Genomic DNA, 23951 nt, shown 5'->3' on the forward strand with positions numbered 1-23951 from the left:
ATGGTTGCCGAAATTACGGGTTTAAACCAGTCATAACCACACCAATGGGAAGCAGTCTGATGAAGGACAGAATCAACTGTGAGCAAAAACTCCATGTGTGAGCCAAGTGCTGGAGAGATCACAAAGAAGTGTAAGTAGTGTAAATGACCAAGTGTAGCTGTGAGTGTGGTAGTGGACACAAGTTGTAAATTCTTGTAAATAAATCAGTGATATATAACAGCCAGTTTCCAGTGGTAATCTGGAGACCAGATTTTTCTTAGGAAGGAAGAACTGTAATGGAGTGAACTGTAGCAGTGCTTGGAGCCAAGGATGGAGCTCCAGGAAATAACCATTGACAGCCACCAGCCACAAACCTGCCTCCTCAGCACCCCTCAGCAGCAGCAAGATAGTTCCATGAAACCATTCTGCATGTCAGCACTCTCAAATGGCAGTATGGTGTAAACAACTGGAAGGTCCATCAAATACAAATGTGAAAATACAATGCTTTTTATGAATATCAGGGAAACAAACAGAACAAAACATTTTAGTTGATTTTTATAACAGCTGGAACGAGTTATTTTGATACACACTTGGGCTTTAAAAGAATTATTTAACTGTATTAATTTAATTTTGTCAAAATGTAATGATAGTCCATTTTCTCTGGACTATCTGCTGATGTTTGAGAATATGTCATGAGCTTTTCTTTTAGGATTTAATACTATTTTTTTCCTGTTTATTCACCGAGTGAGGTAGCGCAGTGGCTAGCACATTGGACTCGCATTCGGGAGGACGACGGTTCAATCCCGTGTCCGGCCATCCTGATTTAGGTTTTCCATGATATCCCTAGATCACTTCAGGCAAATGCCAGGATGGTTCCTTCAAAAAGGCACGATCGATTTCCTTCCCCAGCCTTTCCTAATCCAAGCTTGTGCTCCTTCTCTAATGACCTAGTTGTCGATGGGACGTTAAACACTAATCTCCTCCTCCTCCCCTCCTCCTGTTTATTAAAAATTAGGACAAAATCTGAATCTCATGAAAGTGCAGGATAAAAACACTTGACTTATATTAAAAACAACAAAGGATCCAATGTAGAACTTGGAATACATCATGTTTATTGTAAATGTTGTGAAACCTGCATTATTTTACTGACAGTACTATTTTGGTTCTTGACTTTTTGTTTCTTTCAGTCACTCTTCCCTCTTTTTGCACCCCAATACTCCTACACTCATAGAAATACACTACTGAGCAATTAAAATTTATGTGGCATAATTTTAATGAAGCACTGACAGAGAGTACCAAAGGTAATAATTCAAAGTGCACTGCTGAGAATAAAGTTGAAACCTTCTACTGATCATAAAGGCACCAAGGAGCACAATTCATGTAAGTATCATAGTTTCATGAAGGTTGCATTGGTAGCCTAGGGAATGCTTGTTAGTCTTTCCAGTGCATTGCCTTATACATTGTACATGACATGCCAGATGTGTATGAGTATTGGTACTGATTGTACATGGAAGGGGTTAGTGTTTGTCACCCTTATTCCAGATGGCAGGAGTAAAGGAGTATGCAGACCTGAGCATGGGCTGCACTCCAGATGAACAGCCATCTTCCTAATTAATCGCCAAGCAGCCCACTGTATCCTGCTACTAGTGCATGTCAGTTTGAGTGTGCTGAGTGTACCATCACCATGTCTCTACCACGCAGTCTACTCCCAACTCACACTTCTATATGCATGGAGCAGAGCTGACTGAATCTCACTATATTCTTTTAGTTTTCCTCACATCAATTGTTCTGTGTATCACTTTTGTTGCACCTTCTGTATGATTATTTTGTCTTGTTATGTGTGGAGTCATGAGAGGCTTATTTCCATAACATTCAGAAGTTTATGAATAAATCCACATTTGTGGTAGTTGGATTGGTTTCATGTATTACATGGTTTCTACATGACTGGTGATGAGTTTGAAATAGTTTCTGCATGTGCAATCTGTAAGTATGGTTTCATCAGGTTTAGTCATTATGAACACTGTGCTACCACTCCTGACTGAACAGCTTACTTTGGCAGTGACCACATTCATGGCTTTCATTAACAGACAGGGTCTATCCACCCACTTTCCTCTGTATGATGGTTCAGCTGAGGATTGAGAGACTTTTGAAAAAAGACTCAGACAGCGCTTTTTGGCTTTCAGTGTGACAGAGTCAAATTTGTGCAAAGCCTTATTCCTCATGTGTATTCCACCTAAGGTGTATCAATTACTGTGTCATGTTGCCCCTGTACAAGAACTGACAGCTCTTACTTTTGATCACATGTGCAGTTTATTGTCCAACTACTCACAATAAGTTTAGCAAAACCTGATAGTTGTGACAATGGCCTATAATTTTTTATGGTTATACAGTGGCTTCATTATTGATTTTTTAAGTGCAGAAGGGAATTCACTGGTTTTAAATAATATATTAATAATATAAACTAATTTAGTTATTATTTTGTTTGCAATATGCCTTTTGTGACCTTATCAGGAATACCATCACATCCACAGCACATTTTATTTTTCAGCTTATTAATTACATTTCTTACTTCTAAATGCGTAACTGGGTACAAAAACATTGTCTTTTCATTTGTGGGAACTTTTGACTTACTAACTTTAGAATTCCCCACGTTCTGATAAGATTTTGGGCAGTGTTAATGCTGCAGTCATGGAACATATTGGCAACATATAGAGGGTATAAGATTATTGTTTGTCACTTTGGATTTACCTATGTTATGGTTTATGATCTTCCAAACTGATCTGGTTTTATTGCTGTCTTTTCTGGTAATTAAATCATTGTTCAGTTTTTTTGCTGCATGAATAAATTTTCTATAAACTTTTCTGTAGTATCTAAGATATGGCTTTAATGCTGCATTACGCTTTGAATGCCAAACCAGATTTCTAACAGTACCTGCAGATTTCTTAATTCCTGTAATTAACCATGAATTTGATTTGAGAAAGCTTTTTACTTTTCTAAGGGGGAAAGCAACATCTTTTTTAAGCAGTATTTATGAACAGAGAAAAATGACTCAAGTTTAGAGTATACAGCTTTGTTTGGGTTTCTGCCCCATACAACACTATGCAAAATGCTATGAAAATTCCTAAGGCTACTTTCATTTTGTATCTTGTTTCTATAAGGTTTCCACTGCATTTTTTTCCTAACCATGTTTTTTAGTAAGAACTTGAATTCCGTGTGATCAGAGGAACTGGTATCTGTTACTTCAACCTCATAAATACAGGTCTCTTTGTTAATAAACACCTGATCAGTTGTTGTCTCACACTGATCTCCATACCTGGTGATATAAGTTACTGTGGCTCCTAAATTATATGAGGTGAAGAGATTTAGGAATTGATCCTTGTGTGCGTTATTATTACTTCTAAAATTGACATTGAAATCACCCAGTACAACTGTTGATTTTTACCTATGTCTCAATTCATTCGTTAGATCCTCAAGATTTTTTAAAAATAAAGGAATATTCCCTGAAGGTGACCTATATATACAATTACCAAACCACAGTCAGTTGGTTCACAGACAGTATACAAATTCTTTTTCTATATGCTTCACATTGCTTAACTTTACTTCTTTGGAATTAATATTGTCTCTAACAGAAATACATACACCTCCACATCTGTACTTTTCTCTGCAAAAACTGCTTCTAATTTTAAATTTGGGAAAGTCTGCCATACATATTTGAGAGTTTTGCAACCAGTGTTCACTGGCTGTCACCTAACAAGATTTCAAGTTCACCCAACTTATTACATAAACCTTGTACATTTTGACATAGGACTGAAAACTGATTATGAGACACAAAGTTAAATAAACTATAACTTATCTTAACACTGCTTTCTTGAGGCTCCCTGACATTAAAAAATCCTTCAGGTGATTTGGCTGCCTCTCACTTCTTTTAATTGGTAGCCCATAAATTATTGCTGCTGCTGTTGTTGGTTCTGATGAAGTGGCTACTGAAGCTGATTGTGGTGTTGGTTGGTCTTATGGTGTTGTTGCTAAGACTGTTGTAGTAGTTTCTGGAGTACTCATTGATGATACTGTTGGTGGTGCTGCAGATGAAGCTGATTGTGATGTTGGTTGGGCTTTTTCTGTTGTTTGTGCTGTTACTGGACTGGGTACTGCTGCTGATGTTGGAGTACCCACTATAGCAATGGTCTTTATTATTTTTTTTATCTGACAATTGCACAATTTTATGTCCAAGGAGTGAATTTCCACTTACATGCAAATGCATGCCATGTTTAGTAAAGTCTTTGCTCTGCAAGAAATCAACCGATAAGAAATTTGTGTCGAGGAATGCTTTGCATATTTTTTTGAACTGTCCGTTTGCCTTAGTAATTTCTATATTCACATAAGAACTTTCTATCATATCATGTCTGTGTGAAACTCCAACGACAACTACTGATCCATTGTTGTAGCAACTCAGGGTTTCTTTCAAGTTATTTGTGGCTTTAATTAACTCATTTTATATACATCATTGGCACCCCCAATTATTATAGTAGATCAATTAGAGTTAGACGTTTTTGTATCTTTTATGTTTCTTGTTACTTCAGCTGTTGATGCACCTGATTTTACAGAATAAATAGCATATATTCCATGTTCAATACATATAAGTTCTGCTAGGCCACATTCATGACTGTCTGAATGTATTTATATACACTTTGAATTTGGTACTTTGCAATTTTAGGCCTTTTGTTTTGTGTTTCTTCACATGTTTGTTTATATTGTTTACAGACATTTCTGTACATATTTTGTCATCACGTACACTGAATTGATAATAGGTCCCTGTAGGCACTAATGTTTTTACACATTGCTTATGTTGTACAACCTTCTTTGGGTTCTCAAACTCATGACTGATTTTGTCAATAATCATGTTTGAAATACCTGTGACAGTTTTCACGGCTTTTTTAATACATATAAATACTCTCACATGTCTCCACATCATGTTGAAGAGGCATCAACACACTTTCTTTCAGCTCAGCAGTGCACATTTCTACTGCAGATTGACGACCATTGCATGTATGAACTCTACATTCACAAAAACGAGTCACAAAAATTTGTAATACCAAAACACTCTGCGTGATACCATCTTTGAAAAACAGAGCATATCCTCATTCCATTTTCAACTATTTTGCTACATAATACACACTTTACTGATGCTACAAAACTAATGTTAACTGATTGATTCATCAACACTACTATACTCGATGCTGTGTTTACATTCACATGACACTGTGTGACATATAACAACATAGAACAACACGTTACACTTCTTCCCCTCAGACCATTGAAAGATGTGTGTGTAAAAATGTTTTTTACATAGTATTTAAGTAGAGTACCACCTACTATGCATCTATGCATGGTGTGGTTTGATGTATCTGCAGATGTAATGAGAGTAGGGTGAGCACAGAACATTGAGAAGATGCAACAGTGATTGAGCATCTCCCCCTGTGGAGGTGGGGCCACTTATACTTTCATGCCATTGCTTGGCAGTGTCTTGGAAAGCACAGAGCAAGAGGCACTGCTAGTAATGACAATTCCTGAGAACAGGTGAAGAAAGCTAAACAAAAAGGCCATTCTGTTCTGAGATTCTGTATGGAATATGTAATGATTTATGTGAGTTACAAACTGAAAATAGCTCTGCCCACCCACAGCTATAAATGTCATGCATTGGATACAAAACACAGAAGAGTTATTGAAAGATATTCATGTCATTTTGTAGTTTGCATAGTTTGGAGCTCTTGTAGATCCCTTAACTCTCTCCAGAAAGTGAAGAAGCCATATGGCAAGATTTTGTTGCACTGCGTAGCAGGTCCAGTACATCAAGAAGCTTTGAGAAAGGCAGCTTTGAGAAAAAGATATAATTTAGATAAAACTATCACAAATAGTATCAGGCTGACAGATCATTTGTTAGGTAGCACTTCATTTTGGCTTAATCCAGTTAGAGAACTTAGCCATTACACTCCAGGGAGTGTCAAAAAATGGGAAATGAGAAATGCCAGACTGCAAACTTCACCAAGCCTAGCCATTCCCTATGCTGTCTGTTCTATGTAATCTATGTGGCTGTGTATTTCAAGCCAGGATTGGTCTCCTAAGCCATCAAAGGCATTTCTACATCCAGTAACTGCAGTAGTGTTCCTAATGGTGACTTGCAGGACCAACTTTTTCCCCATTCATAGACTATAATACCTGTATACCTCTGATGTTTATTGAAGAAACATTGAACTGTGCAAGATATAGCCAAATATTTTTCAGTCCATTCTGTTACCATTACTGCAATGCCAGTAAGATGCCATTTTTCAATGGGTTTATGAACCTGTGGTTATGCACATATACAGGGAACACAAATAAATCTTCATTCATGTATACAGGTGCTTTGCGATGTTTGTTTTCATTTCTTGCAATGTGCTAATTTATCAGTTTCTGGTCAGCTTATGACAGAGATTTCAGTAGATTTAACCCTGGCTGTTGCATTTCAGCATGTCTCATGCAATTACTGAAAAAATGCAATGTGTATTGTGGGTAGTATTGTTGTAAGCAAGTCAGTCTCAGTTTAAAAATTTAACACTCAGTCAGTCACAACAAAATAATTTCATCTTTGAAACATTGTGTTCACAGAAATTTGAAGCAAACTTTTTCAGTACTCTAAATCCAGATGTATTCTATGGTATTATTGCTTCCATCACCATCCTTATAACTGCAGCCTTCCTGGGAGCAGCTTTTTCATTTCTTAAGGTAAGATAACTAGTATTTATTTTTTAGTATATATATATTTTATTCAGTGAATAAAATAACAGTTTTCTTAAATTTAAATTTTAAAAAATATTTTTAGTTTTTTTCTCCATTTAAAAATGAACAGGTTGCGTCAATTACATTTACAGGTCAGCTATAATTGATCTATTTGTATGTAATTCTCTCTGTGTGGAAAAAGAGTATTGTAATGTGAACTCTGCTACATTCACAGGGAAGAGAAATAATTCAAGTCAAGTATTTTTCATGTATTATCACATTATACAGTCAAGTATATCTTCGTATTAAGAGCAATCATCAGACTGTATTAGACTAGTCAGTTGAAATCACATATATCAGAGTTCAGACTAGCCTGAATATGTAGAACAGCCTGCTGTGCAAAAGTCATCTTCATTGACGCAGCTTATACCTGTAATCATGTGTGTTTCTTCATATCTATACCTGTGGAAACATTAATCTGATAAATTTAAGTTTTGCATACTCTGTCAAGCAGAAGACAAGGGGATTGACATTGAATTATTGAGATGGCTAAGCCATTTGTAACAAGAAGCTATGAAGAGGCTTTGCAGAGGTAATTAATAGAAATAATAATTTTGGTCTTCTTGCTAAACTGATGATTCCAAATTTATACATCACTAAATTGTGTTTTGAGGGACCTGTTGAACTACTTTAATGATGTGCAGTGGTGTGTGAAAACAGTTTCATGTGATGTATATCCTGAATACCAACCTATGCAAAAAATTATTTATCAGTGACTCCTTGAGTCCACCTCAGTATACAGCCAAAAATATGAGCCAGATGTGGACAACCACAAGACGGTGCAGTTGCATCTGTCAGCATATGCTGGATGTAGTCCATTGAGGCCAGTTGCTGTGGCCAAGCGGTTCTAGGCGCTTCAGCTTGGAACCGCACTGCTGCTATGGTCGCGGGTTCAAATTCTGCGTCGGGCATGGATGTGTGTGATGTCCTTAGATTAGTTAGGTTTAAATAGTTCTAGGTCTATGGGACTGATGACCTAAGATGTTAAGTCCCATAGTGCTTAGAGCCATTTCAACCATTTCCAGTCCATTAAAAATGATGCAGTGTGTACACCCATGAAGCAGCACTGAGAAGCTGTGACCATAAATGGCAGTAAAACAGAACATAGTAAATAAGCTCATCAGGAATTCTTCAGGTTGTGTACCCATTACTGTCTTCTGCATTTATCTCATGATGATTTAGACTAACTGTTCCACCACAGAATTTGGTGCTGGACAGAAAGGAGGACTGGTTCAATACTGAATACTTTTGTTGATCCTAAACATTGCAGAAACATATTGAGAGTTAATATTGGACATATGGTGTGTGCAGCCTCCATATTACAAAGATTGTTTATATTAATGCAACAATCGTAACTGTACTCATAGCCCAAGCTGCCTCATGTCATTTGTTTGTATTTATATTTGTCTCACTGCAGACAAACCCATATCTTAACTCAAGGCACATGACATAGCTGTATGATCCTGCACAGCCCATGAACAATATGTATGTTAAGCCATTGAGTTAATGCATAGATTGAATATGGCCATCCTTAACTCTTCAATTCCATATTTGCCTGACAATTGTGGGATGCCGAGCAATAAATAAGTAATTTATACATCACTCAAAAAGTTAAAGTAAGAGTAGAAAATGAGAACAGAAGGAAATAAAATGGGAGAGGAGTTAGATAAGGATGATGTAATTCACCTGCTCTGCTTGATATCTTTCCACATGATTTAGTTAAAAACTGCTTGCAACAAAAATGTGATGTTGCAACAGGAGGAGTAATAATAAAATGTATAAGATATACTGGTGATGTGCAATTACTGAATGAAAATGAAAAGCCACTTAACAATATGTTAAAAAATTGAACAGCAGCTGTTAAGAATACAAATAAAGATAAATGTGAGAAAAATTTAGGCCATAATTTTTGCTAGGCAATCAAGAAAGATCAAAGTGAAAAATTGTGATGAGTAAATAGAACAAGACGACAACTTCAGGTACCTAGGATGCAAAATTACCAGTAACATGACATGTAATCTAGAAATAAAAGCAAGGATAGAAATAAAAAACAAGGATATAAAATAAAAACAAGAAAAGCTACTGCAAGAGAAATGTATGACAGGAGGAGGTACATTATCTGTAGTCTGTTAAATAAAGTGAAGGGAAAGGCAAGCGAAGAGTTTTTTATGGTGTATTGCTCTGTATTGTGCAGAAATGTGGACAGTGTGGTGGAGACAGGAGAAATGCTTGGAGACCATTGAAATATGGATTTGGAGAAGAGTAGAATGTGAGAAATGGACAGATAAAATAAGGAATGAGTTTGTGTTACAAACACTGGATATAAGGTCCTGTTATGCAAACACTGTTTTATTAAAATCTATGAAATTAAATACACATGTCAAAAAAAGTTTTGCATCACCTCAGTTCTGAGAGTTCCAGAACCAGTACAGAAAATTTGAATAGAGATCAACATAAACATCATTTCCGTCCTTTTTATTACTCATGGAAACCATACGTTGCAAGCTGTACCACCATACAGCGAGACCTTCAGAGTTGGTGGCCCAGATAGCTGTACACATCAGTACCTTGCATTGATGCATGCCTGTATTCATCGTGGCATACTATCCACAAGTTCATCAAGGCACTATTGGTCCATATTGTCCCATTCTTCAATGGCGATTCAGCGTAGATACCTCAGAGTGGTTGGTGGGTCATGTCGTGCATAAACAGCCATTTTCAATCTATCCCAGGCATGTTTGATAGGGTTAATGTCTGGAGAACATGCTGGCCACTTTAGTCAAGCAATGTCACTATCCTGAAGGAAGTCATTCACAAGATGTGCATGAAGGGGGCACAAATTGTCATCCATGAAGACGAATACCCCGCCAATATGTTGTCGATATGGTTGCACTACCAGTCGGAGGATGGCATTCACATATCATACAGCTGTTACGGCACCTTCCATGACCACCAGTGGTGTACTTTGGCCCCACATAATGCCACCTCAAAAGAGCAGGGAAACTTCACCTTACTGCACTCGGTGGACAGTGTGTCTAAGGCGTTCAGCCTGACCAGGTTTCCTCCAAACACACCGCCAATGATTCTCTGGTTGAAGGCATATGCGACAGTCATCGGTGAAGAGAACATGATGCCAATCCTGAGTGGTCCATTTGGCATGGTGTTGGGCCCATCTGTACTGCGCTCCATGGTGTCATGGTTGCAAAGATGTACCTCGCCGTGGATGTCGGGAGTGAAGTTGCGCATCATGCAGCCTATTGTGCACAGTTTGAGTCATAACATGACATCCTGTGGATGCATGAAAAGCATTATTCAACATGGTGGCATTGCTGTCAGGGTTCCTCTGAGCCATAATCCCTAGGTAGTGGTCCTCCACTGCAGTAGTAGCTCTTGGGTGCCCTGAGCGAGGCATGTCATCGACAGTTCCTGTCTCTTTGTATCTCCTCCATGCCAGAACAACATCGCTTTGGTTCACTCCAAGATGTCTGGCCACTTCCCTTGTTGAGAACCCTTTATAACAATAATAATAATAATAATAGTAATAATTGATAATAATTAAATAAATAATTGTTAGGAAATATACTAAATGAAAAGCAAAATGAACCCAAATATTGCACACGCACACACACACATCATTTTCTTAGTCTCTATAATGAAAATTATTTTTTATCTGAATATGAACTCGATATTATCAACTACATAAAAAAAAATCGCTTCGCTCCTTAGTTAATACTGTCCCTTTTTTACCTTTTTTATTGTTTGCAGTGAGGGTCGGTAGACTCGTAGCATGCTGAAAAACATCTAATTGGGGTTTCTATGATCTCAGGGAAGTTACTGTCTTTGCACCTCATGAGAAAATTCAGAATAATTGAATATAATTTCATGGGTATTGCATTGGCAATGTAAGAAAAAATGTAGTAAAGCAAAATCTGTAACATCTATAAATTGGAGATTGATGATCGTTACTATGAAATGAAAGCAGAAATGCCAAATTAAACAGTTATTATTTAACCAAAGAAGCTTTTTATACAGACATCTGACACATTAATCTCACAATTTTGAACATTACAAAGAATTTTTTGCTGTAGCCCGGCTCTGAAGCGAAAGAAAAAGTATTCATGGTAAAGTCATATCGGTAATCGCAATTGGCGATAATAATGGCACAATTAAACAAATTCCTAACAGGAATACAATTTCAGTTCATTTGAACAAAATGAAAGAAAATAAGAGTCTGATAACATAAGATGCTGTCGGAAAGGCGTGCGAATAATGAAGAAGAGAGAGAAAATGATGAGCGCACATTCTTATATAGAACGAAATACAGATGATAATGTTACACCAATCTCATTATCCTGGGTGTACATATTTGCTGACTTGCAGCGCAGTTCATTGACTCAGTGGTTAAATTATATCTTAAACTCTTGGTATTTTGATAGGAAAGGAAAATAGTATGTTATTACATCATGGGCAGGGAACAATATTACACCTTCTTGGCACAAAGTAACAACGCGGACACAATTAAACCATGGTACTGACTGTCTAGACATGGTTGAACTACAGAAACATGAGCTGTGTATCTCCTTCCTTGTGGAAAGACTGGAACTGATTGGATGTCGGACCCCCTCCTTCTAGTAGGCACTGCTCATGCGTGGTTGTTTACATCTTTGCATGGGTTTAGTGACATCTCTGAACAGTCAAAGTGACTGTGTCTGTGATGCAATATCCATAGTCAACATCTGTCTTAAGGGGTTCTAGGAACCAGGGTAATGCAAAACTTTTATTGATGTGTGCATATTTTCAATGATAATGAAAACTAGTATTTTAGACAAATACTGGAAACAAAGTTGGTGAAAAGAAATTAGCTAGGGTGTGGGTGGGAAAATACTGAACAATAAAGCATTCACCAGAATAAATGGTGTCCAGAAAGAGGATCAGAGGTAGAATGTTAAGTGATGACATCAAGATAAATGTGTCATATGTAGTTATGAAAAATATGGAAAACTGGAAGTACTGTAGAATGTTAAACTTGCAGTGATGGATCTGCCTAATGGGTCATAAACCACAGTCTCAATAGCTTGTGATCTAGCCATGGTTGAATTCCAACACATGCTGGTAGATGTTTCTCCTTCTTTAATGGAGCACACACAGCTTCTCAAAAACAACCAATGTTCTGATGCAATTTCTGAAAGAGAAAGCGCCTGTGTAGTCTTTCATTTACAATTTAGGTGGTTTTCCTCCTACCTACTTTGAGTGATTGCACTGAAATGATAATTATTTGTCTGTCCAAACATGTTGTACACTTCATATCAGTTTGATGTTTGTTGCTTGCCATTTTCATAGTGTTGCAATTTTAAGGGTCAGCAGTGTGTTTACAGGCATGAGAATCATTGTATTTTTACTTGTAACTGAATAATATAGGTTTTTATTTCCAAGCAACCAGGAAACTCCCTCTACCCATAGTGCATCTCTGAACATGGTGGAATCCAGCTGGAGAACAAGCAGACTTGTTAATAATGATATAATTCAAAAATTTAAACATTCTGGAAATTGATTGAAATCTTGCTTTATCTAGAATATACACTGGGACAAGATGGATTTAGTAATGAAAATTCATCACTTTTCGAAAATGTATTTCCAATAAAATGTACTAGTCCACTCCAAAGAAATTCTTAAGGTGCTGTGGGCTACTTCAGGCACCATTATATTATATAAGAGAAGAACAGGGTTAAACATCAAGTCTGGATCATGAGATAACCCAGTCAACCAAACTTCTGCAAAACAGTCTGTAACATTTTAAACAGATTTTTAGAAAAAGCAATTAAAGTAACAAAAAACAAAAGTATTTGGAATGTAATAAAAGGTGATGCAGGTGTTTCTTTTACTAGGTCCACAACATAGTACTCAATCTTAACAATAATAAGGTTAGTGGCAAGCAGGAAATTGCTAACATCTCCAATGAAAATTTCTTAACTATCACTGAGCAAATAGCCTAAAGGTTCCCCTATGTGAGACAGTTTATATCATCAAGCAGCAAGCTGAAATTACTTAATGATAAAATAATGATATCTCTTAAAATATTAGTGAATCAAGAAAATCAATGTCTCATTAAAAAAGTAAAACATTTGACAGTTGGTGCATTATCTCATGACCTATATTACTCCCACTGATATAATTAATCCTAGACCTTCAAATTGATCACTCTTCCTGTGTTAATCATGTATTTTTGTGCATTATTTTCAGTACCTTACTGTCCCACATGAAATTGTATCCCACCCTACCAATCCTTCCTCATCCCCCACTCCTTCTCCTCTCTGTTCCTTTTCACACATGTTAACTTCAGTTACCTAATCACATCTGCCATCCCTCTTCTTCACACTGATCCACCCAAGAACCTGCAACCTGCATTGCAATCTTTCTATTCATTTTTACTTTGATCTCATATTGTTTTAACATCTATTTCATTTGGTTTTCACCTTTACCTATTGGCCCATTCTCTAAGATTTCATATTGTTTCCCCATACTTCAACCATTTCATCTTTTCTGCAATTTTTCCCACCTTTTTAATGTATTTTTGCAAATTTTTCAGATGTATTTCTGTGCTACTTATGTATTTTTAAGTGTTTTTAACTTCCATCATGAATCCTCACTCCTCCCATCTGCATCAATATAGAAAAGCTTCCTTATGTCTAGCCTGAACCCAGTCCCACATATGGTACTGTTCCTGCAATGTTGCTCGGCTCATGGAATCCCCCCGAATGGCCTTACCATCAAATTACCCATCTCCAGCTGCAACCCCTCTTTCCACAATGACTTCCATTTGTTCAGATTCTGAAGTCCTTAATCATCACCATCAACATAGTCCTGTCAATCAAGCAAAAATTTTCTTGCAATATCTCCTCTCCATCCATAGAATTCTATGTCTATACAGTCCCAAATTTCAGGATCCCATATCACACATTGAAACTTTTGTCCTTGAGGAATAAGAGCAGCATGCACAACACCATCTCAAAAAACTCTCCACCCTGTACATTTCCTACTCCCACCTTGGACTACCACTATCCGTCACTTCTACAACAACATCCCCTCATAGCTGACAAACCCTGCCTTGCAGACCTATTGCTTTTACACCACCCACAAATACTCGCTCCCACGACCATACAGAATCCAAAATTTAAACAGACCCAAAACACAGTCATGGTTCTTTCCTCCAAAAGCTGTAGCCCCATAGAAGTATCAGTCATTTCCAAAGACCTCACCTTTTGCCCCACTCCCAAATTCATTTATGCAGGACTTGCTAAATACCTACTCTCCTTCTCATAATATCTACAGTGGAAACACTTTTTCACCACCAACCCTACCAGTCAGTCTCAATCAAAGAATAGTGTTTAATGCCTGAATGAGTTCATTCCTCCATCCAACTGTGATCCATCCCCACTGCCCCCAAATCACCCCCTGTTAACTTTCCAGGATTTCTTAAACTCAAACCTTGTGTCACCATCATTCCTTAAATCCCCCAACATGCAAGCTAATCTTACATCCACAGAAAGAACCACTATCCGCCACCTAAAAACTGATGCTGACCTTATAATCTTACCTGCTGACAAAGTCACCACAACTATTGTTTTGAACAGCAAGGATTACTTCACAGAAGGACTCCACCAGATGTCAGATTCATCCACCTACAAACCCTGACCCAGTGATCCCATTCCAGAAATCCAGCAGGATCTCCAGTCTCTCCTCAAATCCTTAGGTCCATTCCAGAACCTCTTCCCAGAGTCCATCTCTCTCTCAACTCCTACCACTTCCTGCACTTCTACCATCTACATGCTTCCTAAAGTCCATAAACCCAACCACCTCAGGATGCCCCATTATGGCTGGTTTCTGTGCCTCCACTAACAGAATCTTTGCTTTCATAGACCAACACCTTCAGCCTACTACTCACAGCCTACCCTCCTGTATAAAAGATACTGACCATTTCCTCCACCGACATTCCACAATTCCTGTTCCTTTACTACATGGTGCCCTGTTCATCATTATTGATGCCATCTCCCTTTATGCTAACATCCCTATTGGCCATGGCCTAGCTGCTATTGAACATTACCTCTTCCAATGCTGGGTGGATTCCAAACCTACAACTTCCCTCCTAGTCAACATGGTCAACCATATCCTCACCCACAACTACTACTCCCTTGAAGGCATCACCTACAAATAAATCCAGGGTAAGGCTGTGGGCACCCACAAGGCCCATCCTATGCCAACCCATTCGTGGGCCATCTAGAGCAGTGGTTCCCAGCCTTCCTTAGACCACTACCTCTCATCAGAGATATTATCTGCATCCCCCCTCCCCCCAATACACCACACTGACCCATCAACCACTTCTTCCAACCATCATCAACTTTTACACGTAACTAAACTATAGAATGAAAAAGAATTTTAAAAAAAAACTTTGTTTTTAAATTGATGACACAAATGATGTTTAATTTGTTCGTGTGGAATGTTAAATGACATTTAGTGTGTGTGTGTGTGTGTGTGTGTGTGTGTGTGTGTGTGTGTGTGTGTGTGTGTGTGTTCTATAATGAATGATGAAGCAATTCCCTATCAACCTATGAAGAGTGAGTGCTACCTACAAATCAGTCATGAAAGCTAACTATATACAGTGAGGGTAGACACTTGTTACAAAATGTGCTTTCTCTGCACTACTCCTCACCTTGACAGAATTTGCTATACCCGCACCATGGATCCCCATTTAAAATCCATCTAGTTAAAATGTGCACACTATAGTTACTATTCATAAATCACCTGACTGTTGGACTCCTTCCTTCTGAAGTCGCAGGCTGTTAGTGCTTTGTTTCTGACCACTCTCATAACAATAATGATAATTCTGCGTACAGCACTATAATGTTGTACTGCCAATAGTTCATATATCTGCTTCAGAGTAAGTAGTGAAGCAATTTCTGGTCTAGTGCAGGAACTATCTACAACTTGAAGAAGACATTTTCATAAAATGCTTAACGTTTGTTATGTATATCTTACTTTTACTTTCATATATATGCCATTCAGAGTCCTAAGTACATGTGTAATCAGTGGTCTATGTGAGGTGCCTGTGACCTCCACTGTATGGTGTCACATGTTTATGCTAGTAATGGAGGAAAAAGTAATTACTGATAACTTATATAATCAACATTAAAGCCTTACAAAATTATGATAATATTAATGATGTTTAAAAGTAATTCAGTGTCATGACTGAAACAGTCACACTCTTTCAATTTCTTGCCCCTTATAAAATCTCATTTTACACCTTGTGGTGTAATTAACCCCAGTTTGGGAACCAATGATGTAGAGGAATCCTTTATGACCACCCAGAATCCTAGACTCCTCACCTGGTTCAGATTCAATGAAGGTGTCTCCATGATCTGCGTCAAGGGTGAGGACACCCTATCCACATTCCTCTAGAACCTCTACACCTTCTTCCCCATTCACTTCAACTGGTCCTCGTCAACCCCATAAGTCATCTTCCTTGATGTTGACCTCCACCTCGAGGATGGCTACATCAGTACCTCTGTCCGTACCAAACCTACCAACTGCAAGCAACACTTCCACTCTGACAGCTGCTACACATTCCATACCAAGAAGCCCTTTTGTACAGCCTAGCCACCCATGGCTGTTGCATCTGTAGTGACAATCAGTCCCTCTCAAATTATACCAAGTGTCTCACTGTCTCACCGAGGCCTTCAGAGACAGTAATTACCCTCCCAACTATATACTGAAACAGATCTCCTGTGTTTTATCCTCTCCAATCAGCCACCACCTCCACAAGTCCCAATTTCTGGCCACAGAGGGGCATTCTACTCATGACTCAGTACCACCCAGGAACGGAGCAACTGAATCACATTCTCTGCCAGGGTCTCGACTACCCCTCATCATGCCCTCAAATGAGGATATTTTACCCACTATCCTTCCCACCCATTCCACAGAGCTATTATGCTACCCACTGAACCTACACAATTCTTTGCCCATCCCTGTACAACCCCTGCTCCCATCCCCTTGCCTCATGGCTCATATCCCTGTAATAAACCTAGATGCAAGACCTGTCCCATACATCCTCCCACCACCACCTACTCCAGTATGATCACAAGGATCAACTACCCCATCAAAGGCAGGGCTACCTGTGAAACGAGTCATGTGATCTACAAGCTAAGCTGCATTCTACATGGGCATGACAACCTACAAGCTGTCTGTCTGCATGAATGGCCACCAACAGACTGTGGCCAAGAAACAGCCGGACCACTTAGTTACTGAGCACTCTGCCCAACTCAACATTCTTGAATTTCAGTGACTGCTTCACAGCCTGTGCCATCTGGATCCTTCCCAGCTTTTCTGAATTGTACAGGTTGAACTCTCCCTACAGTATATCCTATGTTCCTGTACCACTACTGGCCTCAACCTTTGTTAATTGTTGTCCTTTACCCACCTAACCCCTTCCCTGTTTCCATTCCAGCACTACATAGCCCTCTGTTCCATCAATGTACCCACAGTCCAGAATGAGATTTTCACTCTGCAGTGGAGAGTGCGCTGATATGAAACTTCCTGGCACATTAAAACTGTGTGCCGGCTTGAGACTCAAGCTCGGGACGTTTGCCTTTCGCGGACAGGTTCTCTACCATCTGAGATACCCAAGCATGACTCACGACCCATCCCCCGCAGCTTCAATTCTGCCACTACCTCATCTCCTGCCTTGCAAGCTTCACAAAAGCTCTCTTGCAAACCTTGCAGAACTAGCACTCCTGGAAGAAAGGATATTGCAGAGGTATGGCTTAGCCACAGCCTGGGGGATGTTTCCAGGATTAAATTTTCACTCTGCAGCAGAGTGTGTGCTGATATGAAACTTCCTGGTAGATTAAAACTGTTCTGCCAGGAAGTTTCATATCAGTGCACACTCCGCTGCAGAGTGAAAATCTCATTCTGGAAACATCCCTCAGGCTGTGGCTAAGCCATATCTCCGCAATATCCTTTTTTCCAGGAGTGCTAGTGCTGCAAGGTTTACAGGAGAGCTTCTGTGAAGTTTGGAAGGTAGGAGATGAGGTACTGGCAGAATTGAAGCTGTGGGGGATGGGTCGTGAGTCATGCTTGGGTAGCTCAGTTGGTAGAGCACTTGCCCGTGAAAGGCAAAGTTCCTGAATTCAAGTCTCAGTCCAGCACACAGTTTTAATCTACCCACAGTCTTTTTACTTCTCTTCTTTTCTGTGCCCCCTCCTCCATCATGCCGCCCTCTGTCTAACCATCCAACTGCACCTAGATGCTTTACCCTCTCCTCACCTTGTCCCTGTGTGATCCCACAAGCAGAATTTTGCTGTACCCCACCCCTACCCTACTATCTCTACCCCTACCCACCCCAGCCTCCACTTTATCCTCACTACCACATTTGGTTGCCTCATCATGCTCTGCTGCTCACAATTTGGCCTTGCAGCTAAAGACTGTAGTCGTGTGTGTGTGAGTTGCTTTTGCATTGATGTGTGTGTCTATGTTGTCTGTTCTGATCAAGGCCTGTTTGATGAAAGCTTTTTTTGACAGGCTTTTTGTTGTGCCTGTCTGTGACTCAACATCTCTGCTATATGGTGACATATAATGTTATATAATATTGTCATTATTCGATCCTGCATTTTCCATTGTTTAATATCTCAAGTTAGCTAGTGGAAACGTCCATTAATAAAGTAAGCAGGATACTGAGCCAAATGTTAATTCACCTTTGTGTTAATGTATATTGTGTGAGAGAATGAAAGCAGCCATTCTAAAAACCTCTTACCAAAAAGAGAAATACCCTCAACTGTGGGTAATTCTTTTGGTATTCTCAAAAGTAGTTGAGAATTTATAGTGTTCCAGCATTGTCAAATATATTTGACAGATCACTATATTAAATAAAGGGCAATTTGGTTAATTAAATAATTTTTAAGTAAAAACTTTCAATGCCTAGACTATAATTTTCTATCACAATTAAAGTTCAATAACTAGTTTCAGTTGCTATCTACAACCATTTTCAGATCTTTAACACATGTAAAAAACATAAGCTAAGAAATACAAAAACACTGTAACACCTGGGCAAAAATAATGGAGAGCCAATTCTAGATGTAAAAGTGAACATTTGACAAAGCCATTTAACAGTGCGGTATAAACTATGTTAATATTTATCAGTTAACACACTGTTCAAAATATGAAAGGCAATGAATAAGCATTGGAAAACATCATGAGCTGCAGTCATGCAGCAACATGCATTCATAAGAACCAAAACAATAACAGTAAGTAGTTAAAAACATTGTATAAGGCAGGGTGAGATATTTTCCTCTCATTTTATGACTGTTGATCATGTAGTTTTATTACAAAATTACTATGAATGTATGGCTTGTATGTTTACAGCTACGGCAAAGCTGGCAGTTTTTGGAACCATTGTGTATACTGTTCTTACAATAAACATGTTATACCATTGCAAGTAATGAGCTCTTGATCCAACTTCTACTTATGCAACTGGATAATTCTCTGTATGACTGTCAACATGCAAAATTACCATATCTTATTCATATTTTTAGTGCTATGATGTAGTTTGATGTTTTTATCATTGGACACTCCTTACAATCTGTCTTCTAATCTGTTATTTACTGTTTGTTAGTGCTACTCTATTCTTTGATGTTCTTATCTATTGATCTTATCTATTGACTCTCACATATGATCTATCCTCTACATAGGACACATTGCCAGTTAGCTATATAAGGCAGCTTCCCTGTCTTGTAGTTTTTAACTTCATTTCCCTCTTACTTCTATGGTTTCAAAATTAATTGAACTTAGGCACAAGCTTCGTGAATTTATACATGAATTAATGCCTATTACATAGGATCTGCTTCCTATAAATGGCATGTTGCTACTTCAAGACATAATACAGATACCTGCCTTGTAATTTTAACTTTATACCATTATTATCTTTATATCTTCAAATCCAGTTAGCTTTCTGGTCTGTAGTTCTTTTGTCAGGTCTGCAACGTGGCTTGACCACATTGACATTTTTAACTATGTACTGTTATTATTTTGGTACTTATGAATACATGTTGTTGCATGGCTACAGCTAATGATGCTTTTCAATGCTTATTCACACCCTTTCATACTCTGATTACCTCATAGGCATTAATGAAGTTTATTCTACACTGTTAAATGAGCTTTGTCAAATGTTCACTTTTACATCTAGAATTGGCTCCTCATTATTTTTTTGTGTGTTTTACTTAATTGTACCAATATTATGAGAAGAAAAGTTGCTAGTTACCATATAGCTGAGATTCTGAGTCACAGATAGGCACAACAGAAAAATTTGGCCTTTGTCAACAATAGACACACATACACCCACCTATCTGCGACTCAGCATCTCCACTATATGGTGAATAGCAAGTTTCCTTCTCATAATATTGCTACTTAATTATACTTAATTTTCTTAGGCTATGTTTCTTACATGTGTTACAGATCTGAAGATGGTTGCAGATAGCAACCTAAACTAGTTATTGAATTTTAATTGTGATAGGAAAATTGTGGTCTGGGCATTAAATTTTTTACTTTTAAAAAATTGTTTAATATACCACATTAAGAGTGCCTTCTCACCCCAGTCCTCACCAGGTTTCACTGAAGTTTGGTTAAAATGGCTAAGAGAAGAAATGATTTGCTGTATGTTTGATAATCAATCCACAATGAATATGTTTGTGTTTTGTAGGTGACGGGAGCTGTATCAACTGAAACAAGTCTTTCCTGGATGAAAAAGATCTGTGACACATACATAACATGTATACAAAAGGAAACTACAACATCCATTCTGAACTGGTTTTCATTGCACTTGCACAACAGTAAGTGTATTAAAATATGACACAAAGTTTGAAATTATTTTTTTGTTATGTAACACAGTGGATACTCTTGGGTAAATATTTACAGCATTCTTTATGGAAAGCTCTATGAAAGCTGTATTCTGATACTGGCAGCACCTGGAGTAAACACTTTCTGATATTATTCATGAATTAAACTGAAAAAAATATATAATTTATTCATGTTGATATTGGTATGCATACAGTGTAGGAAATGGGAGAGAAGAAAACATAGTAGGTGAATATGGATTGGGGGACAGAAATGAAAGAGGAAGCCGCCTGGTCGAATTTTGCACAGAGCACAACATAATCATAACTAACACTTGGTTTAAGAATCATGAAAGAAGGTTGTATACATGGAAGAACCCTGGAGATACTAAAAGGTATCAGATAGATTATATAATGGTAAGACAGAGATTTAGGAACCAGGTTTTAAATTGTAAGACATTTCCAGGAGCAGATGTGGACTCTGACCACAATCTATTGGTTATGACCTGTAGATTAAAACTGAAGAAACTGCAAAAAGGTGGGAATTTAAGGAGATGGGACCTGGATAAACTAAAAGAACCAGAGGTTGTACAGAGATTCAGGGAGAGCATAAGGGAGCAATTGACAGGAATGGGGGAAATAAATACAGTAGAAGAAGAATGAGTAGCTTTGAGGGATGAAGTAGTGAAGGCAGCAGAGGATCAAGTAGGTAAAAAGACGAGGGCTAGTAGAAATCCTTGGGTAACAGAAGAAATACTGAATTTAATTGATGAAAGGAGAAAATATAAAAATGCAGTAAGTGAAACAGGCAAAAAGGAATACAAACGTCTCAAAAATGAGATCGACAGGAAGTGCAAAATGGCTAAGCAGGGATGGCTAGAGGACAAATGTAAGGATGTAGAGGCCTATCTCACTAGGGGTAAGATAGATACCGCCTACAGGAAAATTAAAGAGACCTTTGGAGATAAGAGAACGACTTGTATGAATATCAAGAGCTCAGATGGAAACCCAGTTCTAAGCAAAGAAGGGAAAGCAGAAAGATGGAAGGAGTATATAGAGGGTCTATACAAGGGCGATGTACTTGAGGACAATATTATGGAAATGGAAGAGGATGTAGATGAAGATGAAATGGGAGATATGATACTGCGTGAAGAGTTTGACAGAGCACTGAAAGACCTGAGTCGAAACAAGGCCCCCGGAGTAGACAATATTCCATTGGAACTACTGACGGCCGTGGGAGAGCCAGTCCTGACAAAACTCTACCATCTGGTGAGCAAGATGTATGAAACAGGCGAAATACCCTCAGACTTCAAGAAGAATATAATAATTCCAATCCCAAAGAAAGCAGGTGTTGACAGATGTGAAAATTACCGAACTATTAGCTTAATAAGTCACAGCTGCAAAATACTAACACGAATTCTTTACAGACGAATGGAAAAACTAGTAGAAGCCAACCTCGGGGAAGATCAGTTTGGATTCCGTAGAAACACTGGAACACGTGAGGCAATACTGACCTTACGACTTATATTAGAAGAAAGATTAAGGAAAGGCAAACCTACATTTCTAGCATTTGTAGACTTAGAGAAAGCTTTTGACAATGTTGACTGGAATACTCTCTTTCAAATTCTAAAGGTGGCAGGGGTAAAATACAGGGAGCGAAAGGCTATTTACAATTTGTACAGAAACCAGATGGCAGTTATAAGAGTCGAGGGACATGAAAGGGAAGCAGTGGTTGGGAAGGGAGTAAGACAGGGTTGTAGCCTCTCCCCGATGTTGTTCAATCTGTATATTGAGCAAGCAGTAAAGGAAACAAAAGAAAAATTCGGAGTAGGTATTAAAATTCATGGAGAAGAAATAAAAACTTTGAGGTTCGCCGATGACGTTGTAATTCTGTCAGAGACAGCAAAGGACTTGGAAGAGCAGTTGAATGGAATGGACAGTGTCTTGAAAGGAGGATATAAGATGAACATCAACAAAAGCAAAACAAGGATAATGAAATGTAGTCTAATTAAGTCGGGTGATGCTGAGGGAATTAGATTAGGAAATGAGACACTTAAAGTAGTAAAGGAGTTTTGCTATTTGGGGAGCAAAATAACTGATGATGGTCGAAGTAGAGAGGATATAAAATGTAGGCTGGCTATGGCAAGGAAAGCGTTTCTGAAGAAGAGAAATTTGTTAACATCCAGTATTGATTTAAGTGTCAGGAAGTCATTTCTGAAAGTATTCGTATGGAGTGTAGCCATGTATGGAAGTGAAACATGGACGATAAATAGTTTGGACAAGAAGAGAATAGAAGCTTTTGAAATGTGGTGCTACAGAAGAATGCTGAAGATTAGATGGGTAGATCACATAACTAATGAGGAAGTATTGAATAGGATTGGGGAGAAGAGAAGTTTGTGGCACAACTTGACCAGAAGAAGGGATCGGTTGGTAGGACATGTTCTGAGGCATCAAGGGATCACCAATTTAGTATTGGAGGGCAGCGTGGAGGGTAAAAATCGTAGAGGGAGACCAAGAGATGAATACACTAAGCAGATTCAGAAGGATGTAGGTTGCAGTAGGTACTGGGAGATGAAAAAGCTTGCACAGGATAGAGTAGCGTGGAGAGCTGCATCAAACCAGTCTCAGGACTGAAGACCACAACAACAACAACATTGGTATGCATCTTTCCGTTAGACTGGAAAAAATAATATAACTCAATCATGTTGATATCAGTATGCATCTTTCTACATAATGCTTAAGTAAACTACTGAAAAAAAACATGTATGCCAACTGAGAAAGGACTAAGTAAACATTATTTGAAATGAATTTCTAAAAATATTTAAAAATGGAAGTCGCTTAACAAAAATTCAATAAACAAGTATATTGAGAAACTTCCTGGCAGATTACAATTGTGTGCTGGACCAAGACTCGAACATAGGACCTTTGCGTTTCACAGGCAAGTGATCTACTGACTGAGCTTTCATATCAGTGCACACTCAACTGCAGAGTGAAAAATGCATTATGAAAACATCCCCCAGGCTGTGGCTAAGCCATTCCCCACAGTATACTTTCTTCCAGGAGTTTCAGTCCTATAAGTATTGCAGGAGGACTTTTGCGAAACTTGGAAGGTTGGATATTAGCTACTGGTGGAAGTAATGTTGTGAGGCTGGGTCATGAGTCATGCTTAGGTAATTCATTTGGTAGAGCACTTACTCATAAAGAGCAAAGGTCCCAAGTTTGAGTCACAGTCTGGTACACCATCTTAATCCTCCACGAAGTCTCATCTCTGTGCACACT

General features: G+C 38.4%; 1 protein-coding gene across 1 annotated transcript in view; it reads left to right on the forward strand.

Annotated features, from left to right (window-relative positions):
* LOC124775462 (ATP-binding cassette sub-family C member 5-like) overlaps nt 1-23951 on the forward strand; it is a 375967-nt gene that overhangs the window by 209928 nt on the left and 142088 nt on the right. The window contains exons 13-14 of the mRNA XM_047250294.1: nt 6625-6741; nt 20540-20669. Coding sequence (XP_047106250.1) covers nt 6625-6741; nt 20540-20669 — 247 coding nt within the window. The remainder of the gene's footprint in view (nt 1-6624; nt 6742-20539; nt 20670-23951) is intronic.

The sequence above is a fragment of the Schistocerca piceifrons genome, chromosome 2 (assembly GCF_021461385.2).
Source record: "Schistocerca piceifrons isolate TAMUIC-IGC-003096 chromosome 2, iqSchPice1.1, whole genome shotgun sequence".
Lineage (NCBI taxonomy): Eukaryota > Metazoa > Arthropoda > Insecta > Orthoptera > Acrididae > Schistocerca > Schistocerca piceifrons.